The sequence below is a fragment of the Pseudorca crassidens genome, chromosome 10, assembly GCF_039906515.1.
Source record: "Pseudorca crassidens isolate mPseCra1 chromosome 10, mPseCra1.hap1, whole genome shotgun sequence".
Classification (NCBI taxonomy): Eukaryota; Metazoa; Chordata; class Mammalia; order Artiodactyla; family Delphinidae; genus Pseudorca; species Pseudorca crassidens.
The window spans coordinates 3,368,413-3,384,413 of record NC_090305.1 but is presented as its reverse complement, the minus strand read 5'-3'; the positions used below and the strand labels follow the sequence as shown (position 1 = coordinate 3,384,413).

At 53.8% G+C, this 16,001-nt stretch overlaps 1 protein-coding gene across 1 annotated transcript; it reads right to left on the bottom strand.

Annotated features, from left to right (window-relative positions):
• Positions 1 to 9,265: 9,265 nt before the first annotated feature.
• Positions 9,266 to 13,401, bottom strand: PPP1R3G (protein phosphatase 1 regulatory subunit 3G). The gene has a single exon (XM_067751898.1). It carries the CDS (start codon positions 12,753 to 12,755, stop codon positions 11,685 to 11,687), a length of 1,071 nt encoding a protein of 356 aa, XP_067607999.1. The 5' UTR covers positions 12,756 to 13,401; the 3' UTR covers positions 9,266 to 11,684.
• Between the last annotated feature and the right edge of the window lie 2,600 nt (positions 13,402 to 16,001).

The following is a 16,001-nucleotide window of genomic DNA, read 5'->3' as shown; positions in this document are numbered from 1 at the left end:
CAAACGCATGTCCACGTGCACACACTGCACGGCTGTACGTCGACATTTCACATCATCGTGTGTGTGTCTTATTTGCAGTGGGGCCACTGGGGTATCCGCTGTCTCACGAGAGCCCTGCCTGCCCCCTCACAGCAGGAATCGGGGGCTCCCGGCAACCATTCTGCATCGTGATCCTTCCCCCACTTCCAGCCACAGCTCATGGAACAGGGATGGACCCCTCACCCACAGTGGACCAAATTTTTTCCCTTAGAAACTCAGCACTGGGAGTGAGAGTTCTGTTTCTACCTGAGCTGTGTGCTGGGACTCAAGTGACAGACTCGGGAGGGACAGAGCAGACTTCGATCTCTCCTGGAGACAGAGGCAAGGAGAAATCCAGTCTGCAGGGAGAGAAGACGGCAGCACACACAGCAGAGACAGTGAGGCAGAGACCCTCCAGGTTCCAGGAGCGTCGCATGGGCCTCCAGGCCCGGAGAGGCCCAGCTGCCTTTTGGTTGGTTGGTTGGTTGGTTGGTTTATTTTTTGCTGCGTTAGGTCTTCGTTGCTGTGCACGGGCTTTCTCTAGTTGCAGTGAGCGGGGGCTACTCTTCGTTGTGGTGCGCAGGCTTCTCATTGCGGTGGCTTCTCGTGTTGCGGAGCACAGGCTCTAGGCACGCGGGGCTCAGTAGTCGTGGTTCGCAGGCTCAGTAGTTGTGGCGCACGGGCCTAGTTGCTCCGCGGCCTTCCTTCCAGGAAGATTCCTTCCGGATCTTCCCGGACCAGGGCTCGAACCTGTGTCCCCTGCATTAGCAGGTGGATTCTTAACCACCAGGGAAGCCCCCCAGCCGCCTTTAGATGCCACAGGAGAGCCCGGGATCCAGCACACCAGTGCCCCACTTGCTCAAGATGGCTTGACGTTTCTGTAACTTGCAGTTTGGAACACTGACTAATGCTGTGTTTTATTGAAATATGGGGCCTGCAAGAAGTTAGTTCACATTTTTTAGTAGGTAATTTCCCCAGTAAAAAGGGAACTTGGTCCCAGTGTCAGTCCCCCAGAAGAAGCAGGGAACAGGAACTCTGATGACAGGACCGAGGTAGGAGGCAGAGGGAGGTTGCCCTCTTGTCCAGATATGAAGTCTAGCTGTGTAGGGCCGCACCACTGAGAGGCCCAAGGAGGAAAGGAGGAGCAAGGGCACCCTCCTCCCTCTTCTGTGGCCGAGCTGCGGAGACGCGGTCTCTTCTGTGTCTGTGTCTGTTGCAGCAACAGTGGGTCTGGGTCAGACAGTCTCCTGGGTTCAAATCCAAACTCAGCCCCTCTCTCTTTTCTTTATTGAATTTTTGTTTTATAGTGGAGTATAGTTAACGTGCAGTGTTGTGTTAGTCTCAGGTGTGCAGCAAAGTGACTCAGTTATGCATATATATATATATCGATTCTTTTCCAGATTCTTTTCCCATATAGGTTATTACAGAGTATTGAGTAGAGTGCCCTGTAGTACACAGCAGGTCCTTGTTGATTATCTATTTTATATATAGTAGTGTGTACAAGTCAATCCCAAACTCCTAATTTATCCCTCCCCCCGCCCCCCGCCTTTCCCCTTTGGTAACCTTTGGTTTGTTGTCTGTGAGTCTGTTTCTATTTTGTAAATAAGTTCATTTGTATCATTTTTTGAGAGTCCACATGTAAGTGACGTCATACTCTGCCTTAGTACGGTCATCTCTGGGTCCATCCGTGTTGCTGCGAACGGCACCGTTTCGTTCTTTTTTGTGGCTGAGGAATAGTCCGTCGTCTGGATGTAGAAGCCCAGCCTCTTACCCGCTAGGCACATTGCCCAGCCCCTCCGAGCTCAGCTTCTCCAGCTGTAACATGGGAGTAACGCCCGTCTCCTAGAGTTGCGTTGGCGTCTCTGAGGTCCCCTGTAAATGGCACCCAGCCTCCCAACCCAAGTCTTGCGCCATCTAAGAAACAAGGAAAACAAGGTCAGTAGAGACAGAATCGTCTTTCTTGCCGGTGTGGGCCACAGGGAGCAGTACTGCCGAGTGTGAGAGCCAGCATGGGTTAAGTAAATCCGTTTTCCCAAGGAGACCCTCCCAGCAGGAGAGTACACACGCCCTAGCTGTGGCCTCCCACCCTCAGACGGATGGGTGACGGATGAGCTCACACACGCAAGCAGGATCCGTCGAGCAGGCCACTGTGGGCAGCAGTGAGGGGCGGGCGGGAGGAATCCCTCAGCGTCCATCCCTGACTGATGGCTGTTAGGACTGGGTGAAATCTTCCCAGCCAACAGCACCACATCTTGGGGGGATCTAACCAAATCTCAATCAGCCATTCCCCCGCAGCAAGAGGGAGACATAACTGCGGAGCAAACGGCGGGTTTGCGCACCACTGCACTAACGGGCTCTGGGCGTGTGGACCTGGGTCTCCCTCCTCTGTGCCGTCCACGCCGTCTCAGACGCTGCGTGAAGATCTCCAGGTGCCGGTCAGGGCTGTAGCACATGCTTCCTGCATCTCAGGGAGCTGTGACGTGGGGCGTGTGGACCTGGGTCTCCCTCCTCTGTGCCGTCCACGCCGTCTCAGACGCTGCGTGAAGATCTCCAGGTGCCGGTCAGGGCTGTAGCACACGTTTCCTGCTTTTGACTGTTACAAACAACACTGCTGTAAACCTCCTGCACGTGTCTCTTGGTGCCCACGTGTACACACTGATGTTCGAGTGTGGAGTTTCTGACCGGGGGTTATGTGTATGGTCAGCTTCAGTAGATGCCGCCAAACAGGTTTTCACCGTGACAGTCTCACTCCCTGGATGTCTGGACATATTTGCTCGTGAAACGGGTTTGATGTAAAGGGTGGATGGACAGACCAGGCTGTAGGCTGAGAAGCAGCTCCCTGCGGTAGAAGGCAGCAGCCTTTGTCCAAAGACCACCCGCACCCTCCACCACGAGGAAGACCCACCTGAGGGAAGCAGGCAGGGCCACGTGGCCTCCCAGCCCTCCCCTAACAGAGATTCTCACAGCACCCACCCGGGGATGCTGAGTGCCAGAGTTATGGGGGGAAATGGCATTTCCTTAACGTGCGTGGAGCTAGCTCGCTGGGGCTCGGAGAGGAAAGGAAGGTGGAAGTGTGAGCGTAGACGCAGCTTGGGAGTTGTCCACACACAGCCCCAACCATCCCGGATGCGAGCTTCATGACGGCCATGCCCTGCATGTCTTAATCCCCACATGTCCCAGGGCCACGGCTGTGCCTGCCACGTGGGCAGTGCCCCGTCGACACTTGCAGAGACAGTGAATGGATTCTGACAAGCTGACTCAGGGCATGCTGGCCACTGCCGGGGGCACAAAAAGAACTAGACACAGTTCCCCCACACACACACCCCGTGGAATTCGTAGCCTCTTTATAAGAGAACAGAATGTTGAAAAATGTTTGGAGGACAGGGTGATGGGAGAATCAGCCCCAACAGAGACTGAAAAGGAGCAGCTTGAGGGGAAGGGGGTGAGTCAGGAGTGGGCGGCCACAGAACCAAAACAGGCCACAAAGAATGGGTGTTCAACAATGTCAGACAGCAGTCGACAAACAGGAGGCCCCCAAACGTAGCTGCTTAACACAGGGCAGATGATCTCTGAAGAAGCTGTTGCAAGGAAGTGCAAAGATAGAAGTCAGATGAACGTATGTACATTGTACATATATATGTGTAATATACATGTAATATACATCCCATCCTGCGAACAGCAGAAACAAATGGCCGTCTGCCCAGGTACCAAGAACAGTCTGTCAGGTTCGCACAGTGGGAGCCCCTACAATTTGTTCCCCAAGTTAGAAGATTCATTCACTCTTCCTCTATTCAGATGAAGTCAGACGGTTTTCATCCTCAGAACGGAGCCAGTAGAAACCAGCCGGCAGAGGCCAGAGAGAAAGAGGAAGATGCTGAGAACAAGGTGTGTGCTTGGCACTCCACAAATAACTTCCCTTCACGCTCACAGCTATGTGGTAAGGCAAGAATTACTGCCCCCATTTGGCAGACGTGAAAACTCCTGCTCCCTAGGGAAGGGACGTATCTGAGAGCACACGGCCAGCCAGTGCCGAGCTGTGTCCGCTGCCAGCCTGGCTCACCTGGAGCAGGTGCATCTGTCCCACGTCAGGCCACCTCCCCGGTGGCTAAGCGCGCTTCCCCACTAGCACAGCGCCTCACGACGCTGTACACGCTTCACAATGGCAGGTTTTCTTTTTTAAAAAAAAGTTTAATTGGACGTTGTTGTTGTTAACTTTTTATTTGAAATGGTTTGAAGCTCACAGGAATTTGCAGAAAAGGCAGAGAATTCCCCTATATACTTCACATAGCTTTCCACAGTGATAGTGTCTTCTGTAACCTTAGTACATTATCAAAACCAGGAAATCAAAGCTGGGACAATATTATCAGCTCAGGGTTCTCCAGCCTCAGCACTGAGATTTCAGGACCCCTTTGCTGGGGGCCGTCCTGTGCCTCGTAGGGTGCTGGCAGCACCCCCAGCCTCTGCCCACTAGGTGCCGGTGGCCACCTCGACCCCCCGCCCCCATCCCAGTGTGACCACCAGATACGTCCGCAGACTCAATGACAGCTTTCAAAGTCCCAAATTGCTTTACATTCTTTATTCAAATCAGGACTTTGGGTTCAGTATTTTTTTAGGTGCAACACATACAGAAATATCACCATACAGCAGAGCAGCAAGCAAAATTTCCCAAAAAATCCTTAGAATTGAAAAGACATTTTCAAACCACAAAAATATAATCATCCTTTTAAAAACCAAGGAGAAACACAAGGGCTGTGTTTGGACTACAGTAGTTCTCAGTTTAAATAAACAGTATCAAAAATCACATTCACAGAAATCTGTTACTCACCCCAGACATTCCACGGGGCACATTTCTCAGGCAGATCTCAAAAGGGAGGGTAATGAGGTTATTTTCTCTCACGTTGTTAGAAGGAACTGTACAAAATTCCACATAATCGCATTAAAATATCCTGTCTGGAAGAGTGCCCACTCTTGCCACTGCTGCCTGGCTGATAAAGGACCACTTGGGCCCCCTGGTTCCGGCTCGCGAGGGCAGGCTCTGTGCCCCCAACAGCCATGGTCATCTTGGACCCTGAGATCCGCCCCTACCCCACACAGGGCTGGGAGCCTCTGTCGAGTCAGAGCTGTCACAGGCAGTCCGCTGAGAGAGCTCGGGGATCCCAGACACACCTGGGTGAGCTACATTGCACTTTCAGACCCTGGAGGAGTGACGTGGGTGTTTGGTGATATTGCAATGGCCGTGGACCTCAACCACGCCGGGCTCTGGGCTCACCCGCAGAAGTCAGACCATCGCTCACAAAGGGAAGGCCTTCACAGAAGCTGGAACTTACTGCCAGACGATGCCCAGCCTCCGCTGTCACCTACAGGTAACACGTCACAGATGTCTGCCAGGGCCCCTCATGCCTGTACCCACAGAGGATGGTGCCGTGCCGATGGCTTCAGAAACCCTTGGCTCTAACAGATTCATCTGGTGAGGTCTCCTGAACCACCTGGATGTGGCAGAGTCGAAAACAAAGGCCCAAGATGCTATGCCTTGGCCTTCACGGCAGCCCAGGTCCGGGCCTCGGGGCAGGGGAGGCTGCCGCAGGCAGGCCCAGGCCCAAAGCAGCGCTTCCTCCCCTGCACCTTCTCCTGGCTCCCTTCTGGTGGGCCGTGCAGGGCAGGGCCGCCCCCAGCTTCAGAACTCAACACCTTACAGCCGTTTTGAAGGTGTTTCCTTAGCCAGAAAATCTACTCTTTCAGGGCAGTCACACCAATAGAGAAATTCATTTTAATGACTATCTGGTCAACAGCAAAGTCCAAAATCACTCAGGATCTGGTAACAAAAGCAACCTCTAGTTCAGATTTGGGGGTCAGGGGGCGGGGAGGTTGGGAGTTAAGCAGGGGACTCACAGATTTTTCTAAATGTGGACTATTTTTTTTTCCAAAAGAACATATTGTGTATTTCATTGTTAAGGACTTGCCTGCAATTTAGTATCCATTTATATCTGTACTTATCCACACTATCGATTTTTAGATATCCCAGGGACCTTCAAACCGAATTCGATTTATATTTCCAATCCTAATACAACAAACAGACTCACTAATTCCAGGGTCGGCGCTTCACTGTGACATGGGCAACACACAGGCTTAGGGGTTTTCTGGCCGAAAAATATAATTTTATAAACAACATGCCTTAAGTCTGTACGTAAAAACACAACAACTTAACCAGACTGAAAAGGACATACAAATGGAATCCTCTAGGCCATTTAAAGTGGTTCTGAATATAAACACACATTTCCTCTTATATAACGTAAAAATGAGGCAAAGCCTAACTCCCTCCGAGAAAGAGTAGCCTCTTCCGCCTACTTAGGGTATACAAGGTCCTGCTTCAGCTGCCCCAGAACAGCCTCCTGATAACGGGTTCTTCACCCAAAGCTGTCCAGAGAGGCGCTGGACCCACAAACACTAGAGAGCCCTGCCAGGGGCCCCTATAAAGACCATGAGTTTCCCATAACCATAAACTTCTTATCTTTTGGAGTGGATGCTTCCTTGACATAACACATGTAGCTATTTGTAGAAAGGCCTTCTGTGGGATGTGCTCATGAATTTTTCAACTTGGAGATTAAATGTTCCAAGCTTAGTTCACAAAACCCACCTGCTTTCAATCTTTATTCAGTTCAGATTTTCAGAACGAGTTTCCCGTTCTGGGATACTTCAGGGTGCTGTCGGTTCTCCTGGGGCAGTGACTCGAGCCAACAAGTTTCAGAGAACCTGAGCTGTGCCAACAATATGAACGGGATGAGTAGTTACACTGCTCTAATGTTTTTAAGTGTCTGTAAGTGTCTCTAAAATGCCTTTGCTTTACCAGAGGTGTTTGTGTATCTGAAGATTTTCCGGGTTGAAGTGGCTCTGAACTCATGACCTAAATAGACTTCTGCTCTCCTATTAGATCCACGAGGCACATCTCACTAGCGCGTCTTAAAAGCAAGCCCTTGATCTTCGCCATCTCAAAAACTCTCCATTCAGCCCAAATGTCACTCACTTCTTTCCTTGCCAAAATGTGTCTGCTCACAGAGGGCAAAGCCAAAGAACTAAACTCTACAAGATGCAAATACAACGTGTCCCAAAAAGATTTAAAGGAGTTTAGGTCCTAATGAACCGAAAGTTACAGTGTTAGCTCTCTAGCAACCAGCCCTTGGAGGGTTAACGGACCATTTAGGGCTGCATCCTGACAGCCTCCCCGATCAGAGGGAGTCCAGAGGGGAACAAGGAAACACAGCAGGTCACCTAGTGGAAAGTGTCCATCACTAGTCCCGAGGAGAAGCCAGGGTCAGCCTCTTCCGGGGGTTTCCAGGCACCGGCCCGCTTATCGACAATAAGGCCAGGATGGCCCTGTAGGAGGACAGGTGGGGTCACGGGGCTGGGCCCAGGTTGTCAGTTTCTGCCCTGCTCCCAGCCCCTTGCCGCTGTGACCGTACAAAACACAAACCCCATCCTGAAGACCGTCCAGGCCTGGCATCACGGGGACTGACCGGGCAAAGCTGGACAGCAAACAGCTCACCATTTGCCAGGGCTGCCTGTTAAGTTACCACATGCCACGGTGCCCTCTTTTAACCTATAAACCCGTGTCCATTGCATGAGCCGAAAAGGCACGTCTGTCAGTTCCATGATGTCACACGAAGGCAAAGCCTGCCATTTCCTCCTGAAGGCTGTTCCTTGCACTCCTGACACAGTACACATGACACAGACCACAATTCCCCAAGTGCTCCAAGCCACATGCTCCTACGAAACAAGCAAATGAGTCGGGGAATGAGAAAACTTAGCACACTAAAATGTACAAAACCCGTTGGACCAGAAAGCAGAAATATGGACAACTCGTAAAATGATATAGCCAGAGTCCAACACAAATCTCCAAAAATGAAATGAGCAGGTTCTGCGTGGCCCAAAACCCACAGCATCACCGGGGAAGCCGTCCCCGACTCAGGGCAGAAGGAGGGCCCGGGAGGCGAGGGCGCGGCCAGGTGGAAAACGCACTGCGCACCTGTCAGAAGGTTCCCGTCCCTGCAGCCCAGGCTCTGGATGACAAATGCCCACTCCCTGGTGCCTCAGGAGAGCTGCCTGAGCTGTGGCCCTGCTGCCTGGACAGAGACACTTGGTGGCCCCAGAGCTCGACCAGCTCCCAGGCTCCACTGCCCACACCCTGGAGCGGGGTCCCGTCCTCCCCAGTTAGGTCTTGGAAGCGACTGGTCACCTTGCTTCATAAACCTGGGGCTTATCAGGGGACATTTGTTCCGTACAGAAGGCCACATTTCCAGCCACTGCTTCTGACACGTGTTTGGTTTTTTGTTGTTTTTTTGTTTTTCCACACCACGCAGCTGGCAGGATCTTAGTTCCCACACCAGCGATTGAACCCGCGCCCGCAGCAGTGAAAGCGCAGAGTCCTAACCACTGGACCGCAGGGAATTCTCTTCTGACACTGTTTAGATTGGGACACTGACTTCATTCAACATCCCCTGACCCAGTGATCCATGGACCCCCTTGCTTATAGAGAAGAAACTGGAGTCTGTCTGGTGGAGGTCAGGACCATTAGCTGAGCTAAGCAGAACTTAGTTTTTGATCACTAGAGCCGGGTCAGATGTTGAAGCTATTACATTTTCAAGTAGGATGACTCTCACTTATCAAGTTGATAAATATTACCACAAAAAAGCCAAGCTGCATTGTGGGAATTTTGCTCTGGAGATAAGTGTGTGTGTGTTCATTCCATTCAGGAAATACAGTCGTAAATACTTCCTCAGTATTGCCTCTTCCTTTGAAACTTTTCAAAAACAAACAAAAAGACCTATTTTAACGTCCCTACATTTCTTCACAAAGTGAAGCCTACGATAAAACGTTGGCGCTTCATAAAATAAAACTGACACTTAGGAGACTGCCGGTTCCAGGACTTTGAAAGGCTATAACCACATGCAGAAAGACTGGGCTGTTGAAAATATTTTACAAATTTCTGAACCTTAGAAGAGCTTTTCTCCAAGATTTATGGGAGAGCAAAACTAGATTTCCTTTCCTAACAGCCACGTTTGAAGTTCTTACATTATTAAATAAGTACTCTTAAAATTGTTTGAATTCCAAAATATACTTTTGAAAATCAGTAATGGTTTTTATAAGAATAAAATTTTTGCTGTAAACACCTCTTAAAAATCCATTTCTTATTTATTTTATTCTAGATTTAATGGGTTACCATTTTAAAAGATACCAGACAAGAGGCTCTCTATTTTGATCATTATACTGTGTTCCTAATTTAATTTTAAATAATCTAAAACAATTCAAAAGAGTGCATTACTACCATATAAACTAGCATTTCAAACTGTGTTATAGGCCATATACACTATCAGTACTTTTCAACTAAAATGTATTCCTAAGTACATAAGAAAAATACAAAATGTATTTAGGTGTTTTTATTATGCAACAATGTGCTTTTAAAAAGGAAGTGATATACCAGACCCCATACCAGACATAGAATGAAAAGGCTTGATTGTGTTTGTATTTAGTAGCAGAAAAATTATGTAATTCTAATAAATGCTTATTGATTTTTATAAGCACATGTGAATTAGGTAGTGTTTCATCCACATGACCATTGTTTAGTCCGCTTTACTCCAAGAGTAAATTGTAATTCATTAACTTGATGGCTTTCCACTAAGAAATTAGTACTTAAATTTTTTTCCCATGATCAGTTACCCCTGGCAAACACTGCTGTAGTCAAAAAGGATGTCCACAAACCGGAGTTCAATCTAAATATTCCTATAGCTTGAGACACATCCCATTTTGAAGCATCGACATACCTGGCAGTTTTCTGTAGCCTGATGTGAATTCGGATGGTGCTATATTTTAGCTACCTTGACTTTCTGTTATTTCTTAGAAGTAAGAAGCAGGTAGATGCCCCTCCCCAGTACAGTAATAACTGTACATTTGGTGTCTTAGTGTTTACTGTAACCAACCAAGATTCCTGAGAGTAATGTAACCAGTTTTACCTTTACTCAGAGGAGGTTTACTTCAAGTGACAAATTTTACTAAAAGTTTAACTGATTTATTAAGTATGACTCTCAACATATAGTTTTAAAAAAATACTACTTCTCTAGAGCAGGGGTTGGCAGACTTTCTATGAAGAGCCAGATAGTAAATATTTTAGACTTTGCCATATGGTCTCTGTTGCATCTGCTCAACTCTACTCTTGTAGCAGGAAAGCAATCATGGATAGTATGTGAACGAATGTGCATGGCTGTGTTCCTATAAAACTTTATTTATGGACACTGAAATTTGAATTTCATACAATTCTCATGTGTCACAAAAATAGTATTCTTCTTTTGAATTTTTCCAAATCTTTAAAAAATGTAAAAAACATTCTTAGCTCTCAGGCCCTACAAGCACAGGATTAAGGCTGAATGTGGCCCATGGGCTGATTGTACTAGCCACGTGCTCGAACGTATGAGAACAAAAGACAGACAAGTTACCAAGGCAGGACCAAGGTATGAAGAAATCCAGTCCTCAGGAGGCTCACCAGCCCTGATCTTGGCATCCACAGCCATCAGCAGTGAATGAAGGAGGCCAGCCAGGCTGGTGCCCACCGGATTCGGAGCAGGATTTTCTTGCTGGGCATGCTTCATCATTCAAGCCACTGCTCCCTGCTGTGGCTCCAGGAGGGACAGAAAGCCACCCTTCCATCCCTCATCTCCCCGGCTTGGAGTCCAGCCACCGAGAGTCAGGCGTCTCTGACTGCTAATGGCCCAGGAGTCTAGCAGCTACGATGTGCTTTGCCTACACATCGCGGCTGGAGGCCCAAGACCGGCTCTGACGGCTCACCGCCAAGGCCTGCCGCCGGCATTTCAACTCACCAAGCATCTTATTTTGCCCGGGGAAAGAACGACTTCTACAAAACACTTTTAAGAACACTCTAGCCCATTATGGGAAATCTGGGCCTTTCCACATCAGACAGGAGGGATGAAAGAAGGGAAATTTGAAAATATTGTTGTTTGACCACTTTAAAGTGTAGCATCATCCGCTGAAGAAGACGACCCGACTGCCAAGGTCTCCCAAACTTCCGGGAGCTGAAATATCAAGTAACAGACGTGCACGTGACCTTTACTTTTCAAAAGGACATTTGTACGCAAGCGCACGAGTCAGCAAACATTTCCCAGATCCCAGGTAAGAGAAAAGGACTGCCCGGCCAAGGCCCCACCTGGTTTTCTCGAGAAACAGGCCGCGGGCTCCCGCGGGCCCGCAGTTCACGCCGTCCCTCGGCGCGAGGCGGAGGGATGCTTCGACCGCTCCCTGAGACCCGAGGGGACGTCCACAGTTAAAGACAAATCCCAACGGTTTGCAGCCTCGCTCAGGAGTTAGGAGTCTTTTTCGTGGAGAAAGCCACTGCTCGGAATCTTGAGGATTTCTTCCCATTCGACGCGCGGCGAGAACTCCAGAGGCCAAAGCGACGGGAAAGAGGCCGGGAAGGTAGGGCGCTTCGCCGGGTAGGGCTCCGTGCTTGCAGGCGGGTTCTGTCTGGGGCGCGAGCTTGCGGGGAGCGGCTTCTTCTCTCCAGAAAGATGACGCTCCGCAAAGCGTCGCGGCTGCCTGGGCTCCGCGCGCCGTCGGCCCCTTCCCGCGTCCCTGCGAGCGCTGCGGTGCCGAGGACTGCGGGCTCAGCGCGCGTCGGCAGGGCGCACGTAGCGCAGCGTGTAGTTGGCCCCCGAGTTGTTGTCCCAATACTCGCCCTGGGCGCAGCGGTAGCAGACGGCGAAGTGGACGGCGACGTCCGGAGCGTCCGCGTCCTCCCCCTCCTTGGGCTGCAGGCCCGGGGGCAGGCACAGGGCGAAGTGGAAGCGCTCGGCGCTCGGCTCCTCCTCGGCCTCCCCCGGCCCCCAGGACGGCGCCTCTGGCGGCGGAGGCTTCCCTGGCTCGGGCCGCAGCTCAGCCGGCACGTCCAGGAAGGAGCGCCACTCGGTGAAGGTGTAGCGCACGGCCACGACGCGCGGCCCCGGGCAGCCCAGCACCCGGCCGGAGCCTGTCACCTCCGCGCCCCAGGGTGCCGAGCACTGCACGCGCTCCAGGCACACGCGCTGTCGCCGCAGGCGCTCGTCTGCGGCGCTCGGCCCGGGGAGCTCGAAGAGAGGCTGCAGTCGGGGAGGCTGTTCGCGGAGGGGCGCGGCCGCCGCCGCCGCCGCGGCCAGCAGGCCCGGGAGCTGCTCCAGGTTCTCGGCGCGCGCCGGGAGGCTGCGCAGGCGAGAGAGCACGGCGGGCGGCACCTGCGGCTCCTCGGCCACGCTGAAGTGCTTCACGCTGGCCAGGCTCAGCCCCAGCGCGTCCGCGAACTGCACCCGCTTCTGGCACTTGGCGCAGCAGCCCGGGCTGTGCGGCGCGTCCTCGACCCTCTCGCCGCCCTCCGCGCCCGGCCCCGGGGCAGGCGGCCGCTGCCGCTGCGGGAACTTGGCCGCCTGCAGGATCGAGTCGGCGGGCAGAGGGAAGGAGCGCGCGCCGCAGCGGCGGCGGCGACGGCTTTCCAGCAGCTCCTCCTGCTCCCAGGGGGCAGTCTCTTCCTGCGGGGACGGGCCCTCGGCGTCGGAGCTCGGGGCCGCCGACGTGCCGCCGCCGTCCCCGCCACCCTCGGTGCAGAGGACTCCCGGGGCGGGCGGCTCCTCGGCAGGCGGGGGGTCTTCAAAAGGCGCAGGTCCCGGCGCCTCCAAACTTAGCAGCTGCGGCCCCGGGGGTTCCATGACGCCGTCTGACCCCGGGACTTGTTCTCTGGAGACTTGATGCCTGGGGTGGTGGAAAGAGCGCGCAGCGCCCGCCCCGGCCCGAGCGGAGAAGGCAGTCCCAGTCGGCAGGCTCCGGGTTTCAGCCGGGGTGCTCAGGCCGGAGCGGGAGGAGGATGCGGGCCGGACCGGGGCCGGACGCTGCCGCTCGGTGATGCGCCTGCCCGCGGCGCGGGAGGGCCCGGCGCCCGGAGGCGCGGCCGCTGGGCCCGGGCGGGCGGGGTCCGAGGGCTCCGCGGAGAGGGGGGACGGCGCGGAAGTCGGGGCTCCCTTTCACCCCCTCCTGCCCAGCGGGCCCGCGCCCGCCCTGCCTCCGGAGCTCCGGGGTGAACTCGCGCTCAGCTTCCGTCGTCCTCCAGTCCGCAAAGTTGGCCCCGCGGGTCCCGACGGGCCTGCCCTCTGGAGGGTCGCAGAGGGTCTCCTCCCGGCGGTCGCATCGGCCCAGGAGGTCCCCGGGGCAGACGCACAACTGCGGAAAATCGCCTGCGGGGACGGTCTTTTCCTTCCTCCCCAAGTTCTGGGCTCTCGGAAGCGGGCCCGGCCCGGCCCAGCGCGGGGGGCACTCCGACCAGTTGTGGGGCGGAGGCGGTGCGGGGACGCGCGGGGCCGGGGCCGGGGGGGAGGGGGGCCGCCGCCAGCCGAGAGCGACCGGAGGCCATTCGCGCGGGGCCCGGGGGCACGTCCCCGCTCCTCCCCTCGTCCCGCCCGCCGCGCTCCGAGCTCGTGCCCGAGCAGAGGGGCCCGCCGCTCGCTGCCGGCCTTCCAGGGACGCGAACCCGGGGGCGGGGGAGGAGACTGCCCGAAGTGTTTTCTCGCTGTTGGTTTTGCTTTGCTTCGTTTCTAGGGCTGACTCCACCTGCCGCTAAGTAGGGGCTTCTCAAACTCTGGCGCGCGTCAGCGTCATCTGGCGGGGGTGTGCGAGCTCACGGCTGGGCCCTACCCTAGGGCTTCGGAGTCAGTAGGCCCGGGATGGGCCCCAAAGTATTTCTAGCAAGAACGCCCCCTTGCTGGGATCTTTCGGGCCCGCCCGTGCCCGGCGTGGAATGCCGTGACGGCATCTCAACTTGGGGACTTACAAGAGGCCCCAGATACACCTGGCTTGTCTGCCTGTTGGAACAACATCAAGATTTGGGGAAGAAGATGGCAACTCCCTGGCGGTCCAGTGGTTAGGACTCCGCGCTCTCCCTGCGGAGGTAAGCCGGGAGGTGTGGGGGGAAAAAAAAGATTTGGAAAAGAAGATCACTGTTTTTACATTAACGTAAACATTGATGTATTATGGAGTGAAGTACAAAATTTGCCAACTATCTTAAGGATGAAATAGGACTTCACAGAGACTGTGAGGTTGTGGTGAGCCTCTTGGGCTCCAACCTCATTGCGGCTGGAGCTGCTCCAGGGCGGGGACAGGAGGGAGCCGAACTTACTTAAGGAGGCCCCCCCTCTCAGGGCCCTCGGGCCCTGGTCGCAGCCCTGTCCCACTCTTGTTTGGTGGGAACGTCGGAGGTCCCACCCTCGGGGCCCTCTCCATATATCTATCGGAGGAGACCAAGGTTAACCAGAAAGCCACACGGGTACAGAGAGAGTCAGCCCCTGCAGCAGATGCTAAGAAGGTGGGATCCGACCTGGTCAGGGAGGCCAGGGAGCCTCTGTGAGGGAGGAGACTGGGGGCAGCAGCAAGGCTGCAGGGGGCACCTTTCAGCCCTACAGAGGCCCTGGGGGAAGGGGAGGGGAATGCGCAAGCGTGGCTGCAGGCGGCACCTCCTTCCAAGATCCTTAAGGCAGCCTCTATTGTAGCCGGCCTAGGGCTGGTACCCACCTTGCTCGCAGGTGTCCCACCCCTCCCCCACGCGGCCGGCCCCCTCCTCCAGAAGAGCTCCTGTCTCATCCGACCCTAGGAGGCGTTCAGGAATGAGCAAGTGACCCAGCCAGTAAGACGGGGGGAGGGCGGGACGTCCAAGGGGAAGCTTCCATCCTTTTGCCAAGAGGGGGCGCTATAGCGCCCACGACAGTCGAGGCCACCTTGCCAACCGTCAGAGTGTTGGGATTCCTGAGCGTGGGAAACACAGGGTCCTTGAGGCGCTCGGGTTTCTCAGTGTGAACGCTGCTGGCATTGTGAGCAGGACAGTTCTTTGTTGTGACCGTCCGCTGCAAACAGTCTGAGCCCAAACTCCATGAGCCCTACCCTCAGAGCGCCACCAGCAGCCCCAGGAATCGCGACAACGGAGAAATCCGTACCCCTGTTTGCAAACACGCCAGCTTGGGGGGTGGCACGGCCCCTCCGTCACTGAGAACCAAGGAGCTTGGTCTTTGGACCTCCCACCACGTGAGGTTTTAAAAATAAATAAATAAATACAACCTTCTGGTTCAGTCAGCGTGACTGGACCTTCTGCTGCTTGCAGACCAGTGTCCGAACAGGAAGGCATTATTATCAGAATCTTGAAAGAAAGAGTAAATGGAGCCTCACAGAGGTCAAGGGATGTGCTCTCAACTCATAGGGGATAGAGCGGGATCTGGCTCCAGGTGTAACGCCAGAGCTTGGCCGTTTCCTCGCTGTCTGCTTGCCCTCCAGCCACGTGGAACTTTCTTTGAACTTTCCTGTTCTGAGTTTTCTCCTTCCCACCAACTTCCCCCAAAAGAACAAAACTGGTTGATTTGTTTGGTTGGGGGGAAAAAGAATGAACGAGCAAAAAAACAAAGGATATTTATATGGACAAAAACTGATATATACAGAACACATCTCTGTGTATGCCTGGCGTATCTCTGGAAAGATCTTGACAGAGGAATGGCTCTGGGGAGTCGTACCAAGGGACTGGGGGCGAGAGGTGGGAGGGAAACTCGCTTTTCATGGAATTCTTTGTCTCGTGTAGATGTCTTCTGCGCAGCCCCAATGGAGGAATCGTAGCCTGCTGTGACACCACTGTGCACATCTGCTACGTATGCTCCAGACCCCTCACCCGACAACATGTAACTCCATCTGCTTTCACATCCTCCTGTCTAGTCCCCTTCAGATGACATTTTCTGCACAGCTCCCCTAGGAACCCCCTGGGCTGATGTGAGCCGAGGCAGCAGGGCCCCAGGCCTGCCTGAGACAGGGCAATCCTACCTGGCTTACACACTGGGCTTCGCCAAGCTTTGGTTTGGGCAAAGCATTCCACAGCAGAGCCACAATGTCACCATCACCATCCTCACCATCATATTAAACCAGCACTC